This window comes from Engystomops pustulosus, chromosome 5 (genome assembly GCF_040894005.1).
Source record: "Engystomops pustulosus chromosome 5, aEngPut4.maternal, whole genome shotgun sequence".
Lineage (NCBI taxonomy): Eukaryota > Metazoa > Chordata > Amphibia > Anura > Leptodactylidae > Engystomops > Engystomops pustulosus.
The window spans coordinates 6,765,699-6,786,838 of NC_092415.1; the positions used below are offsets into that span (position 1 = coordinate 6,765,699).

At 48.7% G+C, this 21,140-nt stretch overlaps 1 protein-coding gene across 5 annotated transcripts in view; it reads left to right on the forward strand.

Moving 5' to 3' along the window:
• Positions 1 to 21,140, forward strand: part of TSNARE1 (t-SNARE domain containing 1) — a 209,500-nt gene that overhangs the window by 48,499 nt on the left and 139,861 nt on the right. For all 5 annotated transcript variants that reach the window (XR_011855647.1, XM_072151091.1, XM_072151086.1 and 2 more), the window contains exons 4-5: positions 5,791 to 5,868; positions 8,112 to 8,181. Coding sequence is in view for 4 of the 5 variants with exons in the window: in XM_072151091.1 (XP_072007192.1) it covers positions 5,791 to 5,868; positions 8,112 to 8,181 (148 nt within the window). In the remaining variant the exon portion in view is untranslated. The remainder of the gene's footprint in view (positions 1 to 5,790; positions 5,869 to 8,111; positions 8,182 to 21,140) is intronic.

A 21,140-nucleotide genomic window follows, 5' to 3' on the forward strand; every position in this document is an offset into this window, starting at 1 on the left:
GAGGGGGGGGGGGTGCTGGTTCATTACAGGTTGGATTCCCCTTTAAGGTCTGTTTTGCCTTGTACGTGTTTTATATGGATACATATTTGGCTCGTGTCCTGTATGAGGGTCCCACAGAGCATAATTATCACTCATCATCTGCGCCATTCATCTGCCCCGTATCCAGGGAGCGTCGGGGCTCGTGCTCCACGGTCCCACTGGACTCATCGGTCGGCCACACGTGGCCGGTAATGGTTGTGTATGAAGCGGTGTCTAAGTATTATAAATGAGGCGCGGCTCTGCCCGGAGATTTATGGCCCCGATGTTTAGTGCCCCCTCCGGTCCCTTCCTGCAGAGATTTATTATTATTTTCTCCTATTATATCTACCTCCACTGCCGCAGCACCGACAACCGGACTCACAGAACCAGCGTAGACCTGCTATGGCGGCTTCTCCTTGACCCTCAGTTTCTAAAAGGGTGAAGGGAAGAAATGTGAGGAAACGGATAGAAGGTGTCAGAATTTTTTTTTTTATTTTATACTCCAGTCACATCCGAAGCTGCATTCACACTTCTGCTGTTCGTGCTCACTATTCACAAACCTGCATCAGTTTGTTACCCCTTTTGTGGTTTGCTATGCTCCACTGTCACACATTGCATTATGGGAGATTTTCGTACAGTTTTGTATGTTATTAGTAGCAGCAGGACTGTTATATATGGATTTATTTTCCAGGATTGTAGCTACTACAGGTGCACTGGGGTTGTGTCCTCACACTGCTGTGTTCTGTGCTCTCAGTGTTGGGTATTGTCCCTGGAGAGACGAGTCGTCATACTTTTGTGTATGTTAGTAGCAGCAGGACTGTTTATATATGGATTTATATTGCAGGATTGTAGTTTCTCGCAGTGCACTGGGGGCGGGTCCTCACACTGCTGTGCTCTGTGCTCAATGCTATAGTAGGGCTTCTACATGATCACTAAAGTCTTCATTCAGAGCAGAGATGAAGCAGGAATCCATACTACGTGGCTATCTAGACATGCTGGGAGTTGTAGTACCACGGTATGGAAGGATTGATCTATCATTGTAATATGCAGCTGTTGGTGCCTGCTGGGAGTTGTAGTATCTGCGGGGCTGTGAGCTATCAGTCAGAGCATTTCTCTATCAGTCAGGGTATGCTGTGAGTTGTGGTATCTGCGGGGCTGTGAGTTGTAGTATCTGCGGGGCTGTGAGTTGTAGTATCTGCGGGGCTGTGAGTTGTAGTATCTGCGGGGCTGTGAGTTGTAGTATCTGCGGGGCTGTGAGTTGTAGTATCTGCGGGGCTGTGAGTTGTAGTATCTGCGGGGCTGTGAGTTGTAGTATCTGCGGGGCTGTGAGTTGTAGTATCTGCGGGGCTGTGAGCTAGCAGTCAGGGTATGCTGGGAGTTGTAGTATCTGCAGGGCTTGGAGCTATCAGTCAGGGTATGCTGGGAGTTGTGGTATCTGCAGGGCTTGGAGCTATCAGTCAGGGTATGCTGGGAGTTGTAGTATCTGCGGGGCTGTGAGCTAGCAGTCAGGGTATGCTGGGAGTTGTAGTATCTGCGGGGCTGTGAGCTATCAGTCAGGGTATGCTGGGAGTTGTAGTATCTGCGGGGCTGTGAGCTATCAGTCAGGGTATGCTGGGAGTTGTGGTATCTGCAGGGCTTGGAGCTATCAGTCAGGGTATGCTGGGAGTTGTGGTATCTGCAGGGCTTGGAGCTATCAGTCAGGGTATGCTGGGAGTTGTAGTATCTGCGGGGCTGTGAGCTATCAGTCAGGGTATGCTGTGAGTTGTGGTATCTGCGGGGCTGTGAGCTAGCAGTCAGGGTATGCTGGGAGTTGTAGTATCTGCAGGGCTTGGAGCTATCAGTCAGGGTATGCTGGGAGTTGTAGTATCTGCGGGGCTGTGAGCTAGCAGTCAGGGTATGCTGTGAGTTGTGGTATCTGCGGGGCTTGGAGCTATCAGTCAGGGTATGCTGTGAGTTGTGGTATCTGCGGGGCTGTGAGCTAGCAGTCAGGGTATGCTGGGAGTTGTGGTATCTGCAGGGCTTGGAGCTATCAGTCAGGGTATGCTGTGAGTTGTGGTATCTGCGGGGCTGTGAGCTAGCAGTCAGGGTATGCTGGGAGTTGTGGTATCTGCAGGGCTTGGAGCTATCAGTCAGGGTATGCTGTGAGTTGTGGTATCTGCGGGGCTTGGAGCTATCAGTCAGGGTATGCTGGGAGTTGTGGTATCTGCGGGGCTGTGAGCTAGCAGTCAGGGTATGCTGGGAGTTGTGGTATCTGCAGGGCTTGGAGCTATCAGTCAGGGTATGCTGGGAGTTGTGGTATCTGCAGGGCTTGGAGCTATCAGTCAGGGTATGCTGTGAGTTGTGGTATCTGCAGGGCTTGGAGCTATCAGTCAGGGTATGCTGGGAGTTGTAGTGCTCCAGCAGCAATTGCAGCACTGCTCTACACGATCGCCTTATGTTTGGGGGGTGATGTCTGTACATGAGCGTCTCCCCCTCTTTCCTTCCATCACATGTTTCTCAGGACTTTGTGGTGAATCACTGAGACGCCCGGTGTCTGGGGGCGGCAGGGACGGGGTGACATTACACGGCGCAGCGATGATGGGGGACGGGTCCCAGATCCGGAGCAGATTATGGGAATTTCTCTAGTGTTCACCAGAACAATTCTTACTTGCAAACGGAAGACCCTTTAATACTGACAAAAGAATAAGACCCTTCTCCTTTCTGCAGGAGGTACGGAGCCTCGTCCTGTGTTGATATTGGTGTCAGCGCAGAACATCTTGTCCAATGATCGGACCGGCACTCGGCAGAGCCGGCGCTGTGTTCTCCTGACTCGCAGTTTGGCACCACTCACACCCTCAGCTCTGCTACCAACAGTATGGCACCACTCACACCCTCAGCTCTGCTACCCACAACATGGCACCGCTCACACCCAGAGCTCTGCTACCCACAACATGGCACCACTCACACCCTCAGCTCTGCTACCCACAACATGGCACCGCTCACACCCTCAGCTCTGCTACCCACAGCATGGCACTACTCACACCCTCAGCTCTGCTACCCACAGCATGGCACCACTCACACCCTCAGCTCTGCTACCCACAGCATGGCACCACTCACACCCTTATCTCTGCTACCAACAGCTTGGCACCACTCACACCCTCGGCTCTGCTACCCACAGCATGGCACCACTCACACCCTCGGCTCTGCTACCCACAGCATGGGCCTAATGTTTTGTTACCGTGCACAGAAGCGCGTTGTGTCCAGTGAGTGTTGGTGCATGGTGATAGACGGGCGGGGGGCGTGGGGCTCAGCGTGTGCCCGGCCGCTCTGCTCTATTTTCCCCTAATATATATCGGCGTCCTGCGCTGATGAGCGGAACACGTTTCCATACGCTTCTGTGCCGGTCACCAGGGAAACGCTCCGGAATGTGCAATAAACATCTATCTTATTAATTGCTCTTCACTCTGGATTAAAGTCACTTCCCCCGAGCTGGAAATTTCCACTTTGCCCGGGACTTAATGAAAATATAAAATAATCAAATTAAAATCTTCACCATAAAATATTTGCTGCGAGAAGTAAACAGCGCGACAGCGACAAAAGGTGACGGAGACGCTTCTGCGCGGATGTATCACTCCTTATGTAGATGATGTGTAAACAGAACGTAGACCAGGCTTAAAGGGATACATTATGTTACATTTACTACGGTCCGGTCTATTGAGCAGATAAGCTATAGAGAGATGTGTAGTAGCAGCAGGACTGTGATATATGGAAGCACACACACTATGGTCTGATTACACAGATCCCTAGGTCTTTCATGATCGGTAGAAGAACAGGACATAATGTATACATGGCTCCTCGGGGGATGGTGCTGGCTCCTTGGTGCCTTTCTATGGTGGCGGTGGCTCCTCTGTGTTGTTGTAGGGGGGTGGCCGCTCGGTGGTGATGGTAGGGTGGTGATGGGGGCGGCTCCTTGGTGCCGTATGGCGGTGTTAGTTGCTCCCTGGTGGTGTTGGTAGAGGCTCCTTGGCGCCATGGAAGGGTGGTGGCGGCTCCTTGGTGCTATTGTAGGGTAATGTTGTTGGCTCCTCGGTGCGGTTGTAGGGTGGTGGTGGTGACTTCTCGGCGTTGTAGGGTGGTGGTGGTGACTTCTCGGTGTTGTATGGTGGTGGTGATGACTTCTCGGTGTTGTATGGTGGTGGTGGTGACTTCTCGGTGTTGTAGGGTGGTGGTGATGACTTCTCGGTGTTGTAGGGTGGTGGTGATGACTTCTCGGTGTTGTAGGGTGGTGGTGATGACTTCTCGGTGTTGTAGGGGGGTGGTGGTGATGACTTCTCGGTGTTGTATGGTGGTGGTGGTGACTTCTCGGTGTTGTAGGGTGGTGGTGATGACTTCTCGGTGTTGTATGGTGGTGGTGATGACTTCTCGGTGTTGTATGGTGGTGGTGGTGACTTCTCGGTGTTGTAGGGTGGTGGTGATGACTTCTCGGTGTTGTATGGTGGTGGTGGTGACTTCTCGGTGTTGTAGGGTGGTGGTGATGACTTCTCGGTGTTGTAGGGGGGTGGTGGTGATGACTTCTCGGTGTTGTATGGTGGTGGTGGTGACTTCTCGGTGTTGTAGGGTGGTGGTGATGACTTCTCGGTGTTGTAGGGGGGTGGTGGTGATGGCTTCTCTGTGTTGTAGGGTGGTGGTGATGACTTCTCTGTGTTGTAGGGTGGTGGTGATGACTTCTCTGTGTTGTAGGGTGGTGGTGGTGACTTCTCGGTGTTGTATGGTGGTGGTGATGACTTCTCGGTGTTGTAGGGTGGTGGTGGTGATGGCTTCTCGGTGTTGTAGGGTGGTGGTGGTGATGGCTTCTCGGTGTTGTAGGGTGGTGGTGGTGATGGCTTCTCGGTGTTGTAGGGTGGTGATGGCTTCTGGGTGCCGTTGTAGGGTGGTGGTGGTGATGGCTTCTGGGTGCCGTTGTAGGGTGGTGGTGGTGATGGCTTCTGGGTGCCGTTGTAGGGTGGTGGTGGTGATGGCTTCTGGGTGCCGTTGTAGGGTGGTGGTGGTGATGGCTTCTGGGTGCCGTTGTAGGGTGGTAGCCCCTCGGTGTTGTTTTTGGGTGGTGGGTAATCTAGTGTCATGTTAGACGCAGCACAGAAGGATAATTACCACATTTGATCTGATGGAAATCTGTGTGTTTTGAATCCCCACAATGTGTTGGCGCGGCTGCTCCTGCATGTGAGTGGGACGCGCCTGTACCGGAGCCACGATCGTGACGCGCCACTAATTACTCAGAGCCGGGTGGGTGGCAGCGCAGGTCTCACAAGGAGAAGGGATTTTCCTTGTCTTCCATACATGGAGATGATGTGTAGTTATGTACAGGCAGCGTGGATGTGTCCAGCCGTACATCATATGTGTCCGGCCGCGCGTCGTGTGTGTCCGGCCCGCGCGTTGTCTCCCCATTCGTTCTACTGGAAAAGGCCACCAAGTCATTCCCAACTATTACCCCAGTCCTGTATAACCATTAACTCTTTCTATGTGATGCCCCTCACAGCATCTACAAGCATCTAGCTGTGACAATCCTGGATGGCACAGGAGGCAGCAGTGCAGGCAGTCGGAGTGTGTCCAGTAGGGGGCAGCGCGGGTGCAGGAGCTCTCCATGGTGCTGATGTGTCATACCTGCAGGGCCAGTCCTAGGAACACATGAAGCCTCCCTTAGTGATGTTACATGGTTGTCCCCCTGCCTGTATGAGATCCTATGTGTGATCCATGTCCGGATGTCTGTAATACTTCTCTTCTTTCCTTTGGCAGCCACCGAGATTGACCCCACTGAGCTGGAGGAGCTGTTCCAGGTCACTTCTGACGATGTGTTCAGAATAAATTCCAACGGTGGGTATCACACACACACACACCCACACACACACACACACACACACACACCGCTCAGGGGTCTGACATCATGGTAAGGGGGGCTATATGTGTGCAGTCCTGGTTACAGTGTATCAGTGCAGGCAATTCTCTGTGAGGTCAGCATAGTGCCCTTCCTTGCAGATTGTTACAGTGTATCAGTGTAGTCCACCCTCTGTGAGGTCAGCATAGTGCCCTTCCTTGCAGATTGTTACAGTGTATCGGTGTAGTCCACCCTCTGTGAGGTCAGCATAGTGCCCTTCCTTGCAGATTGTTACAGTGTATCGGTGTAGTCCACCCTCTGTGAGGTCAGCATAGTGCCCTTCCTTGCAGATTGTTACAGTGTATCAGTGTAGTCCACCCTCTGTGAGGTCAGCATAGTGCCCTTCCTTGCAGTTTGTTACAGTGTATCGGTGTAGTCCACCCTCTGTGAGGTCAGCATAGTGCCCTTCCTTGCAGATTGTTACAGTGTATCAGTGTAGTCCACCCTCTGTGAGGTCAGCATAGTGCCCTTCCTTGCAGTTTGTTACAGTGTATCAGTGTAGTCCACCCTCTGTGAGGTCAGCATAGTGCCCTTCCTTGCAGTTTGTTACAATGTATCAGTGTAGTCCACCCTCTGTGAGGTCAGCATAGTGCCCTTCCTTGCAGTTTGTTACAGTGTATCAGTGTAGTCCACCCTCTGTGAGGTCAGCATAGTGCCCTTCCTTGCAGTTTGTGACAGTGTATCGGTGTAGTCCACCCTCTGTGAGGTCAGCATAGTGCCCTTCCTTGCAGATTGTTACAGTGTATCGGTGTAGTCCACCCTCTGTGAGGTCAGCATAGTGCCCTTCCTTGCAGTTTGTTACAGTGTATCGGTGTAGTCCACCCTCTGTGAGGTCAGCATAGTGCCCTTCCTTGCAGTTTGTTACAGTGTATCGGTGTAGTCCACCCTCTGTGAGGTCAGCATAGTGCCCTTCCTTGCAGTTTGTTACAGTGTATCGGTGTAGTCCACCCTCTGTGAGGTCAGCATAGTGCCCTTCCTTGCAGTTTGTTACAGTGTATCGGTGTAGTCCACCCTCTGTGAGGTCAGCATAGTGCCCTTCCTTGCAGTTTGTTACAGTGTATCGGTGTAGTCCACCCTCTGTGAGGTCAGCATAGTGCCCTGTTACCAGAGTGACAGAAGGAGCCTGTCAGCAGCTGTGACCATACAGACTGCAGCCAGTGTCAGGTATTGCCCCTGTAGAGATGTGTAATCTGGTGTATGTTAGTGGCAGCTGGATTGTGAAATATACATACATATTGCATATTCTATTGTACTGGGATGTGTCCTCACACTGCTGTGCTCTTAACTCTCTGCATTGAATTGCTCTGCTGTTCTTTGCTCCGCTGACTTCTGGTTAAATACTACAGTGTTTTCTCAAAACAGAGAAAGGTCTGATCACACATCTCTCCAGGGACAATACATAACACTGGCTGCAGAGAGCACAGAGCACAGCAGTGTGAGGTCTGATTACACATCTCTCCAGGGACAATACATAACACTGGCTGCAGAGAGCACAGAGCACAGCAGTGTGAGGTCTGATCACACATCTCTCCAGGGACAATACATAACACTGGCTGCAGAGAGCACAGAGCACAGCAGTGTGAGGTCTGATTACACATCTCTCCAGGGACAATACATAACACTGGCTGCAGAGAGAACAGAGCACAGCAGTGTGAGGTCTGATTACACATCTCTCCAGGGACAATACATAACACTGGCTGCAGAGAGAACAGAGCACAGCAGTGTGAGGTCTGATTACACATCTCTCCAGGGACAATACATAACACAGGCGGAAGAGAGCACAGAGCACAGCAGTGTGATGTATTGTCCCTGGAGTGATGTGTAATCAGACCTCACACTGCTGTGCTCTGTGCTCTCTGTGGCCAGCGTTATGTATTGTCCCTGGAGAGATGTGTAATCAGACCTAACACTGGCTGCAGTCTGTATGGTCACACCTGCTGACAGGTTCCCTTTGTAAAGGAAGAATTCATGATGGAAATGACACCTGGCACCCCACTATTGTATACACAATGGGCAGCTTCCCAAGGGGGTGTTTGGGGGCTTCTCCTAGAGAGTAGGTCATTAGTGGAGTGGAACCAATTTTGATGTAGTTGTACCCTGCGCAGTGTGTGGAGCAGCGCTCGGCCCGTCCCCTGCTCTCCCTCCAGTACTGAGTTTCTTCTTGTGTCTCTCTTGTTGACAGTACAGTCTCTGGAGAGAAGTCTGCGCTCCTTGGGGACTCCTAGTGACACGGCAGAGCTCAGAGACCGCCTGTAAGTGACAGCTGTTATCTATGTGTTTACTAGTTGTATCACGATATCACCATGCCTGGCCTCTGCACCAGCAGCAGAAAAGTGAGTGCAGCTCTGGAGTATAATACAGGATGTAACTCAGGATCAGTACAGGATAAGTAATGTCATGTATGTACACAGTGACTGCACCAGCAGCAGAATAGTGAGTGCAGCTCTGGGGTATAATACAGGATGTAACTCAGGATCAGTACAGGATAAGTAATGTCATGTATGTACACAGTGACTGCACCAGCAGCAGAATAGTGAGTGCAGCTCTGGGGTATAATACAGGATGTAACTCAGGATCAGTACAGGATAAGTAATGTCATGTATGTACACAGTGACTGCACCAGCAGCAGAATAGTGAGTGCAGCTCTGGGGTATAATACAGGATGTAACTCAGGATCAGTACAGGATAAGTAATGTCATGTATGTACACAGTGACTGCACCAGCAGCAGAATAGTGAGTGCAGCTCTGGGGTATAATACAGGATGTAACTCAGGATCAGTACAGGATAAGTAATGTCATGTATGTACACAGTGACTGCACCAGCAGCAGAATAGTGAGTGCAGCTCTGGGGTATAATACAGGATGTAACTCAGGATCAGTACAGGAGAAGTAATGTCATGTATGTACACAGTGACTGCACCAGCAGCAGAATAGTGAGTACAGCCCTGGGGTATAATACAGGATGTAACTCAGGATCAGTACAGGATAAGTAATGTCATGTATGTACACAGTGACTGCACCAGCAGCAGAATAGTGAGTGCAGCTCTGGGGTATAATACAGGATGTAACTCAGGATCAGTACAGGATAAGTAATGTCATGTATGTACACGGTGACTGCCCCAGCAGCAGAATAGTGAGTGCAGCTCTGGGGTATAATACAGGATGTACAGGATGTAATTAAGGATCAGTACAGGATAAGTAATGTCATGTATGTACACAGTGACTGCACCAGCAGCAGAATAGTGAGTGCAGCTCTGGGGTATAATACAGGATGTAACTCAGGATCAGTACAGGATAAGTAATGTCATGTATGCACACAGTGACTGCACCAGCAGCAGAATAGTGAGTGCAGCTCTGGGGTATAATACAGGATGTAACTCAGGATCAGTACAGGATAAGTAATGCCATGTATGTACACAGTGACTGCACCAGCAGCAGAATAGTGAGTGCAGCTCTGGAGTATAATACAGGATGTAACTCAGGATCAGTACAGGATAAGTAATATCATGTATGTACACAGTGACTGCACCAGCAGCAGAATAGTGAGTGCAGCTCTGGAGTATAATACAGGATGTAACTCAGGATCAGTACAGGATAAGTAATGCCATGTATGTACACAGTGACTGCACCAGCAGCAGAATAGTGAGTGCAGCTCTGGAGTATAATACAGGATGTAACTCAGGATCAGTACAGGATAAGTAATGTCATGTATGTACACAGTGACTGCACCAGCAGCAGAATAGTGAGTGCAGCTCTGGGGTATAATACAGGATGTAACTCAGGATCAATACAGGATAAGTAATGTCATGTATGTACACAGTGACTGCACCAGCAGCAGAATAGTGAGTGCAGCTCTGGGGTATAATACAGGATGTAACTCAGGATCAGTACAGGATAAGTAATGCCATGTATGTACACAGTGACTGCACCAGCAGCAGAATAGTGAGTGCAGCTCTGGAGTATAATACAGGATGTAACTCAGGATCAGTACAGGATAAGTAATATCATGTATGTACACAGTGACTGCACCAGCAGCAGAATAGTGAGTGCAGCTCTGGAGTATAATACAGGATGTAACTCAGGATCAGTACAGGATAAGTAATGCCATGTATGTACACAGTGACTGCACCAGCAGCAGAATAGTGAGTGCAGCTCTGGAGTATAATACAGGATGTAACTCAGGATCAGTACAGGATAAGTAATGTCATGTATGTACACAGTGACTGCACCAGCAGCAGAATAGTGAGTGCAGCTCTGGGGTATAATACAGGATGTAACTCAGGATCAATACAGGATAAGTAATGTCATGTATGTACACAGTGACTGCACCAGCAGAATAGTGAGTGCAGCTCTGGGGTATAATACAGGATGTAACTCAGGATCAGTACAGGATAAGTAATGTCATGTATGTACACAGTGACTGCACCAGCAGCAGAATAGTGAGTGCAGCTCTGGAGTTTATAGCATTAGGCTGATTGTACACAAATGTATGGTCCTCTGGGCAAGCATACAGTCACGGCCAGAAGTTGTGAGAATGATACAAATGTCAATTGTTACAAAGTCTCCGGCATCAGGTTTTATAATGGTAATTTGCATATTCTCCAGAATGTTATAAAGAGTGATCAGCTTAACAGCAATTAATTGCAAAGTCAATATTTGCCTAGAAAATGAACTTTTTCCCCCAAAACACATTCCACCTTCATTGCAGTCGCCTTAGGCGGAGCAGCTGCCATGGTGTCAGTGATGTCTCCAGTAACACAGGTGCGGGGGCTGATGGGGACAGGGCTGGGGGACAATCTGCCAGGATTAAGTAAGAATCCCACCCCTGGACACTTTAAGAGGAGGCTGGTGCTTGGCATCATTGTTTCTCTTCTGTTACCCATGGTTATCTCTAAAGAAACACGTGCAGTCATCATTGCACTGCACAAAACTGGCCGAACAGGGAAGAGTATCGCAGCGAGAAAGATGTCACCTCAGTCACCGATCTATCGCATCATCAAGGAATCCAAGGAGAGAGGCTCCATTGTTACCAAAAAGGCTCCTGGGGCCCAAGAAGGACCAGCAAGCGCCAGGAGCGTCTCTTACAAGTGTCTCAGCTTGGGGATGGGGCTCCCAGCATCGCAGAGCTCAGGAATGGCAGCAGCAGGTGTGAGGCATCTGCACGCACTGTGACACTGCGGAGACTCCTGGAGCAAGGCCTGGTGTCCAGGAGGGCAGCACAGAAGCCGCTTCTCTCCAGAAACCATCAGGGACAGACTGATATTCTGCAGGAGGTGCAGGGAGTGGACGCTGAGGACTGGGGGACAGACGGATATTCTGCAGGAGGTGCAGGGAGTGGACGCTGAGGACTGGGGGAAAGGCATTGTCTCTGATGAATCCCCTTTCCGATTGTTGGGAGAAGACGAGGTGAGCGATGCCCCCAGTCCTGTCTCCTGCACCTGTAAAGCTCCTGCAGCCATTCATGTGGGGGGCGGCCGCTCAGCCAAGGGAATCGGCCTAAAAACACCTCCATGAATAAAGAATGGGACCAGAATGTCCTCCAGGAGCCGCTTCTCCCGACCCTCCAGGAGCCGCTTCTCCCGACCCTCCAGGAGCCGCTTCTCCCGACCCTCCAGGAGCCGCTTCTCCCGACCCTCCAGGAGCCGCTTCTCCCGACCCTCCAGGAGCCGCTTCTCCCGACCCTCCAGGAGCCGCTTCTCCCGACCCTCCAGGAGCCGAGCCTCCTCCAGCATGATGGAGCACCGGCCATAAAGGGGAGAACTAAATGGTGCAGGGAACAGAACACAGAGATTCTGGGTCCATGGCTCCGGGAACAGAACACAGAGATTCTGGGTCCATGGCTCCGGGAACAGAACACAGAGATTCTGGGTCCATGACCCGGGAACAGAACACAGAGATTCTGGGTCCATGGCTCCGGGAACAGAACACAGAGATTCTGGGTCCATGGCTCCGGGAACAGAACACAGAGATTCTGGGTCCATGGCTCCGGGAACAGAACACAGAGATTCTGGGTCCATGGCTCCGGGAACAGAACACAGAGATTCTGGGTCCATGGCTCCGGGAACAGAACACAGAGATTCTGGGTCCATGGCTCCGGGAACAGAACACAGAGATTCTGGGTCCATGGCTCCGGGAACAGAACACAGAGATTCTGGGTCCATGGCTCCGGGAACAGAACACAGAGATTCTGGGTCCATGGCTCCGGGAACAGAACACAGAGATTCTGGGTCCATGGCTCCGGGAACAGAACACAGAGATTCTGGGTCCATGGCTCCGGGAACAGAACACAGAGATTCTGGGTCCATGGCTCCGGGAACAGAACACAGAGATTCTGGGTCCATGGCTCCCGGAACAGAACACAGAGATTCTGGGTCCATGGCTCCGGGAACAGAACACAGAGATTCTGGGTCCATGGCTCCGGGAACAGAACACAGAGATTCTGGGTCCATGGCTCCGGGAACAGAACACAGAGATTCTGGGTCCATGGCTCCCGGAACAGAACACAGAGATTCTGGGTCCATGGCTCCGGGAACAGAACACAGAGATTCTGGGTCCATGGCTCCGGGAACAGAACACAGAGATTCTGGGTCCATGGCTCCGGGAACAGAACACAGAGATTCTGGGTCCATGGCCCGGAGACTCCCCAGATCTTATCCCATTGAGAACTTGTGGTCAATCATCAGGAGACGGGGGACAAACAAAAACCGACACATTGTGACAGAATGCAGCAGTGATTGTGCAGGAATGGACGGCGATCAGTCAGGATCTGGTGCAGGAGGGGAGTGAGAGCTGCCGGGGAGAATTGCAGAGGTCCTGGAGAAGGAGAGGTCCTGCAGATACTGACTCGCTGCAGTAACTCCTCCTACCTGACAATAAAAGCTTCTGCTCCCCATAATATGATTGCACTTGTATCTCTGTATGTGATAAACATCTGACAGACCAGAGGGCAACAGATCAGGTGACAAGAGAAGATTTGTGTCATTCCCACAACTTATGGCCATGACTGTATATACTGTATCCCCTGTATACCTGCGTGCTGGGGAGGGGAGGGAGAGTGTCATTCCCACAACTTATGGCCATGACTGTATATACTGTATCCCCTGTATACCTGCGTGCTGGGGAGGGGAGGGAGAGTGTCATTCCCACAACTTATGGCCATGACTGTATATACTGTATCCCCTGTATACCTGCGTGCTGGGGAGGGGAGAGTGTCGTTGTTTGGCAATGATGATAGTTGTAGTCTCCCTCGCTGCGCTCTCTGTATCTCGCTGTAACGTCGTGATGTAGATGTTTTACCAGGAATACAAAAAAAAAAAAAAATTGCCATAAAAAAGTAAATATTCAGATGTGGTAATCTCTTTACTCCGGGAGCAGCGCTTTCATGTCCGGATTACAGAGCAGCAGGAATAAATGGCGAGAGCGCAGCGCGAGTTAAGCTCACGGCCGTGCGCCGCGCGTTCAGGGTATTACTTTGAAGGGATTAGCAGGACTCTAAACGACGTGTCAGAACGTTTACGCAAATTGTCTCTTCTCCACCGACTCTCCCGCAAAAAAAAAAGGTATACAAATGATCCACTGTGCAAACCCGCCCCTCACTTACCAGCCGCACACCCTACCCACCGCCATGTCTTCATTATATCACCACAACCCCCAGGGAACTCTGCAGGGTTATATTCCTGTACATAGGGGGCAGTATTATAGTAGTTATATTCCTGTACATAGGGGGCAATATTATAGTAGTTATATTCTTGTACATAGGGGGCAGTATTATAGTAGTTATATTCTTGTACATAGGGGGCAGTATTATAGTAGTTATATTCTTGTACATAGGGGGCGGTATTATAGTAGTTATATTCTTGTACATACGGGGCAGTATTATAGTAGTTATATTCCTGTACATAGGGGGCAGTATTATAGTAGTTATATTCTTGTACATAGGGGGCAGTATTATAGTAGTTATATTCTTGTACATAGGGGGCGGTATTATAGTAGTTATATTCCTGTACATAGGGGGCAGTATTATAGTAGTTATATTCCTGTACATAGGGGGCAGTATTATAGTAGTTATATGCCTGTACATAGGGGGCAGTATTATAGTAGTTATATTCCTGTACATAGGGGGCAGTATTATAGTAGTTATATTCCTGTACATAGGGGGCAGTATTATAGTAGTTATATTCCTGTACATAGGGGGCAGTATTATAGTAGTTATATTCCTGTACATAGGGAGCAGTATTATAGTAGTTATATGCCTGTACATAGGGGGCAGTATTATAGTAGTTATATTCTTGTACATAGGGGGTAGTATTATAGTGGTTATATTCCTGTACATAGGGGGCAGTATTATAGTAGTTATATTCCTGTACATAGGGGGCAGTATTATAGTAGTTATATTCTTGTACATAGGGGGCAGTATTATAGTAGTTATATTCCTGTACATAGGGGGCAGTATTATAGTAGTTATATTCTTGTACATAGGGGGCAGTATTATAGTAGTTATATTCCTGTACATAGGGGGCAGTATTATAGTAGTTATATTCTTGTACATAGGGGGTAGTATTATAGTAGTTATATTCCTGTACATAGGGGGCAGTATTATAGTAATTATATTCTTGTACATAGGGGGCAGTATTATAGTAGTTATATTCTTGTACATAGGGGGTAGTATTATAGTAGTTATATTCCTGTACATAGGGGGCAGTATTATAGTAATTATATTCTTGTACATAGGGGGCAGTATTATAGTAGTTATATTCTTGTACATAGGGGGCAGTATTATAGTAATTATATTCTTGTACATAGGGGGCAGTATTATAGTAGTTATATTCCTGTACATAGGGGGCAGTATTATAGTAGTTATATTCCTGTACATAGGGGGCAGTATTATAGTAGTTATATTCTTGTACATAGGGGGCAGTATTATAGTAGTTATATTCTTGTACATAGGGGGCAGTATTATAGTAGTTATATTCTTGTACATAGGCGGCAGTATTATAGTAGTTATATTCTTGTACATATGGGGCAGTATTATAGTAATTATATCCTTGTACATAGGGGGCAGTATTATAGTAGTTATATTCTTGTACATAGGGGGCAGTATTATAGTAGTTATATTATTGTACATAGGGGGCAGTATTATAGTAGTTATATTATTGTACATAGGGGGCAGTATTATAGTAGTTATATTCTTGTACATAGGGGGCAGTATTATATCAGTTATATTCCTGTACATAGGGGGCAGTATTATAGTGCAGTTGTATTGGGCCCCCTCCTGGTGTGATGTGATGACGTTCCTCTCCTGTTCCTGCTCCTCAGGTTTGTGGTGATGATTAGTCTCGGTGATTTCATGTTCTGCACATGACACATATTTGTTCTTTGTTTCGTAGTTTTTAGATTGTGTGAAATGAGGAGTTTCCATAGTTACTGGTGTATCAGTGCTGTATACATGTGTATCCTCGGTGCATTGTCCTGGTCCCGGCACTGATCACCTGCTCAGCAGCGGCAGATGCTACAATCCTCCTGTTACTGTAGTAACATTGCTGGTATCTTCAGGCTTTGTCTAAATCCTAGTCTTATAGCATCTCAGTATCTCTGCTTGCTGCCATGAAGTTGGACCTGGTCCATTTCTAGAGGCTGAGCCCTTGTCCTTGACTTGTCCTGTGTCGCACACATCTCTCCTGTTCTGCCCATCATCAGGCTGGATGTCGTCTTCACTGATACATTGTAACAAACCTTGGCCCTCGAGTTTTGATTTTCTTTTTGGGAGTTTTTGGCTTTAGTGCACATTTATTTTGAGAAACCCATGTGACCTCTGTGGGTGCCGTAGTGGTGATGGTTATTGTGACAGATACCCCTTGGATGCCTCGCTCTCCCTGGCCACAGCATCTCGGTGGTAAATGTTTGCAGACGCTCCTGTAAGTTATGAGTCATCCACAGGTTAAAAAAGAATCTGCCTTAAAATCGCCGTTTTGTGGGATATTCGAGTGTTTTCCTCGGACGTGTCAGGGGGGCGGACAGGGGCTCGTTATCGGGAGTGCACAGAATCGGGTTGTCATGGTAACGCTATGAATGGTCTCGGTAAATATATAAATCACTTAAAATGTCAGAGACTTGTTTTCACATCAGGTGGGGGGGTGAGGGGTCTGCGCTGCACCCCAAATCTTATATGACCTCATGTGATATGACTCCGCCTCCTTGTCTAACTTTACACTCCACGGAACCTCCCCCCATAAGGATTGGACCTGCACAAGGTTCCTCACTTTACTGCAGTAGCACTTAGAATGTAACACTGCAGGAAAGGGCATCACTGCCGAAAATAACCCACATGTAATGGAGCATCTACCCCACCAAACCAAGCCCTCTCAGTATTATCTATTACTCTCTGTTATCAGCCATTACACCCCGGGGAGAAGAGACTGTACAGGGGGGGATACAATCTATTACTCTCTGTTATCAGCCATTACACCCCGGGGAGAGGAGACTGTACAGGGGGGATACAATCTATTACTATCTGTTATCAGCCATTACATCCCGGGGAGAGGAGACTGTACAGGGGGATACAATCTATTACTCTCTGTTATCAGCCATTACATCCCGGGGAGAGGAGACTGTACAGGGGGGGAATACAATCTATTACTCTCTGTTATCAGCCATTACATCCCGGGGAGAGGAGACTGTACAGGGGGATACAATCTATTACTCTCTGTTATCAGCCATTACATCCCGGGGTGAGGAGACTGTACAGGGGGGATACAATCTATTACTCTCTGTTATCAGCCATTACATCCCGGGGAGAGGAGACTGTACAGGGGGATACAATCTATTACTCTCTGTTATCAGCCATTACATCCCGGGGAGAGGAGACTGTACAGTGGGATACAATCTATTACTCTCTGTTATCAGCCATTACATCCCGGGGAGAGGAGACTGTACAGTGGGATACAATCTATTACTCTCTGTTATCAGCCATTACATCCCGGGGAGAGGAGACTGTACAGGGGGGGAATACAATCTATTACTCTCTGTTATCAGCCATTACATCCCGGGGAGAGGAGACTGTACAGGGGGGATACAATCTATTACTCTCTGTTATCAGCCATTACATCCCGGGGAGAGGAGACTGTACAGGGGGGATACAATCTATTACTCTCTGTTATCAGCCACTACACCCCGGGGAGAGGAGACTGTACAGGGGGGATACAATCTATTACTCTCTGTTATCAGCCATTACACCCCGGGGAGAGGAGACTGTACAGGGGGGGATACAATCTATTACTCTCTGTTATCAGCCATTACATCCCGGGGAGAGGAGACTGTACAGGGGTGGATACAATCTATTACTCTCTGTTATCAGCCATTACATCCCGGGGAGAGGAGACTGTACAGGGGGATACAATCTATTACTCTCTGTTATCAGCCATTACACCCCGGGGAGAGGAGACTGTACAGGGGTGGATACAATCTATTACTCTCTGTTATCAGCCATTACACCCCGGGGAGAGGAGACTGTACAGGGGTGGATACAATCTATTACTCTCTGTTATCAGCCATTACACCCCGGGGAGAGGAGACTGTACAGGGGTGGATACAATCTATTACTCTCTGTTATCAGCCATTACACCCCGGGGAGAGGAGACTGTACAGGGGGGATACAATCTATTACTCTCTGTTATCAGCCATTACATCCCGGGGAGAGGAGACTGTACAGGGGGGATACAATCTATTACTCTCTGTTATCAGCCATTATACCCCGGGGAGAGGAGACTGTACAGGGGGGGATACAATCTATTACTCTCTGTTATCAGCCATTACATCCCGGGGAGAGGAGACTGTACAGGGGGGGATACAATCTATTACTCTCTGTTATCAGCCATTACATCCCGGGGAGAGGAGACTGTACAGGGGGATACAATCTATTACTCTCTGTTATCAGCCATTACATCCCGGGGAGAGGAGACTGTACAGGGGGATACAATCTATTACTCTCTGTTATCAGCCATTACATCCTGGTGAGAGGAGACTGTACAGGGGGGATACAATCTATTACTCTCTGTTATCAGCCATTACACCCCGGGGAGAGGAGACTGTACAGGGGGGATACAATCTATTACTCTCTGTTATCAGCCATTACACCCCGGGGAGAGGAGACTGCACAGGGGGATACAATCTATTACTCTCTGTTATCAGCCATTACATCCCGGGGAGAGGAGACTGTACAGGGGGATACAATCTATTACTCTCTGTTATCAGCCATTACATCCCGGGGAGAGGAGACTGTACAGGTGGCTATACAATCTATTACTCTCTGTTATCAGCCATTACATCCCGGGGAGAGGAGACTGTACAGGGGGGGATACAATCTATTACTCTCTGTTATCAGCCATTACACCCCGGGGAGAGGAGACTGTACAGGGGGGATACAATCTATTACTCTCTGTTATCAGCCATTACATCCCGGGGAGAGGAGACTGTACAGGGGGGATACAATCTATTACTCTCTGTATTCAGCCATTACACCCCGGGGAGAGGAGACTGTACAGGGGGGATACAATCTATTACTCTCTGTTATCAGCCATTACATCCCAGGGAGAGGAGACTGTACAGGGGGATACAATCTATTACTCTCTGTTATCAGCCATTACATCCCAGGGAGAGGAGACTGTACAGGGGGGATACAATCTATTACTCTCTGTTACTCTCCTTCCCTCAGTCGTCGCTTTGTATGTAACGTCTTCATCGTTGCAGGGACTTGATGTAAATGTTACATCACATGATTACTGTGGAGCTTTTTCTGCACCTTTTCACTCGTAAAAATTAGAAAATCCAATCCATTTTGTGGTGAGTGTATGGAGCAGCGGAGCGTGTGCTTACACAGCAGTCCTGGGGCGGCCTCTTATCTCGCCTCCTCCTTATCTGTACAATGCACTAACCCCAAATCCTCTGCACCCCCCTGAGCCTCCAGCGGCTGCACAGCAGATACGGGGCCGGCGGACAATGAGCGCGGATGGGGCGGGGGGGTGAATGAATGGCGGCCGGGTGAATGGAGAGGCGCATGGCCCATAGAGGAGATTATCACATCATTGGATGGAGCATCTGTGGATAATGTCTGGCCTCTCGTTACGGCTCATCGGGAAATTTCTCTTAGCTCCGCACTTTATCCACCGCCTGGAACGAGGTCGCTCCAAATTAGGATTTAAAGGGAATTTCCCAGCATTGTGTAGGGCTCCTCCAGTGCTGTCTGACCTGTTTCCTGTAATCTCCAATTTTAGACTAAATTCAGGTTGTTTTTTTCTAGGCATTTGAGTTTTTCGGTGCACCAGGGGCGGAGCTACAACTGCACAAGCACTTGTTTTCTTCCTCCTAGGCTTTGTTTTTGCAAGGGATGTCAATAATGGTGTCAAGAGGCAGGACTAGGTGGTGCCAAGTGGGGTAATTATACTAATAATAAAGAGGCTCAAGGGCTCTGGGGTTGTTTCCAGAGCCCCTCCATGCTGTAGCTTGACAGGCTGTTACACAGAGCAGGAGCACTTACCCTCTCCCACAGTGTGAGATTACATCAGGCAGAGAGTGGAGGGAAGCGCCGAAAGAGCAGGTGGAGTGTAACAGCCTGTGAAGCTACAGTACGGTGTGGCTCTGGTAGCGACCTCCAGAACTCTTTTGGCTCATTAGCATAAGTATTCAATTATTAATTACTCGTCATTATATCACAGTCCTGCTGCTACTAACATACACAAAGGTCTGCACTTGGAGAAGCTTCATAACACTATGCGCTCGCTTGTGATTGGTCAAACTTGCTTATTGGTTCCCTTTGAAGCGAACTTGTCACCAGCATTATCATTTTTAGCTGGTGTCCGGTTCTAGTAGCCTATGCCGAGCTGATTTAAAAAATAGAAAGGAAGGATGGGATGGCACTCACCGGTGGTGAAAAAGTCTTCTTTTATTAGTGCAGGGTAAAATACAGGGAGGCACGCAGTGCCGCTGAGCCGACGGGCCGTTTCGCGCCACTCGGCGCTTTCTGATTTAAAAAATGTCTTTGTCAACATTTTAAAAAGGTTCAGTACTTTATATAAGTTTATTTCACATAACCTTGTGCCTTGGGAGGGGCCGCTGCAGCCTCTGTGTGCCTGTGAGTGGAAACTGACACAGAGGGACACAGCAGCTTATCCCCGGGGACTCTCCAAACTCTGCTGGAAGGGAGCCAGGTAATGTGAAATAAACTTATATAAACTACTGAAATGATTCATAATGCAGATAGGGTTCAGGAAAAAGAAGATGGACAATGCAGGCGCCACATGTGAGATCTGTTTTCGGTGTGTGAGTTTTTATAGCAAGATTAGTTTCACTCACCTTTTTTGGTTGTACGTCCGGTACAACACGTTAGAAGACGTTATGAAATATAAATAGGAGTCTGGCAGCCTTCCTGGTCTCCGTAGCAGTAGGCGTCTATGGAGCATGCATTATCGGGTAATGTTGGTTTTTTCAGGAGGTTATTTCGGCGCCAAATACTCACAAGTATTATATGATAAACTTAGAGTTCCTTTATTGGGTAAGACGCGTTTCGAGCCCGAACCGGGCTCTTCTTCAGTTACAAAAGGTGTAACTGAAGAAGAGCCCGGTTCGGGCTCGAAACGCGTCTTACCCAATAAAGGAACTCTAAGTTTATCATATAATACTTGTGAGTATTTGGCGCCGAAATAACCTCCTGAAAAAACCAACATTACCCGATCATAATGCAGATAGACATTTTCAATATCCGCTATTGTCACCAGCTAAATATCACATTCTGGTGACAGGTTATCCTGCGTTACTCTGTAGTGAGTAGAGCTGAACTTGGCTCCAGCCCCCGTTGTGTTGTGTATAGGGGGGCACATTATATATTCTGGCTGCGCTGCTCCGGGCGCTGCGAGGCCTGTAAATATTTAGTGCTGGCAGATTGCTCTCCTCCTGTAAGTCGTGGCCGGTCATCCTCCGCTACTTAACACCAGCAGCCGCCTCCTCCGCCAGACTGCGAGGGGAAGTCACCCGGGGCGCCGCCATAATTACCCTAATGAAGAGACCTCCGCCTCCTGTTTATTAAATGGAGGGAAGTTTGCTGAACAATGGGAAATTCCTCCTCTTATTTCCTTTTAATGAGGGCGCTCTGATGAAGCATGTCTTAAGCGCCGTTGTGGGGATCACGCAGGCGAGCGCCGTTACATAATCGCATCTTACT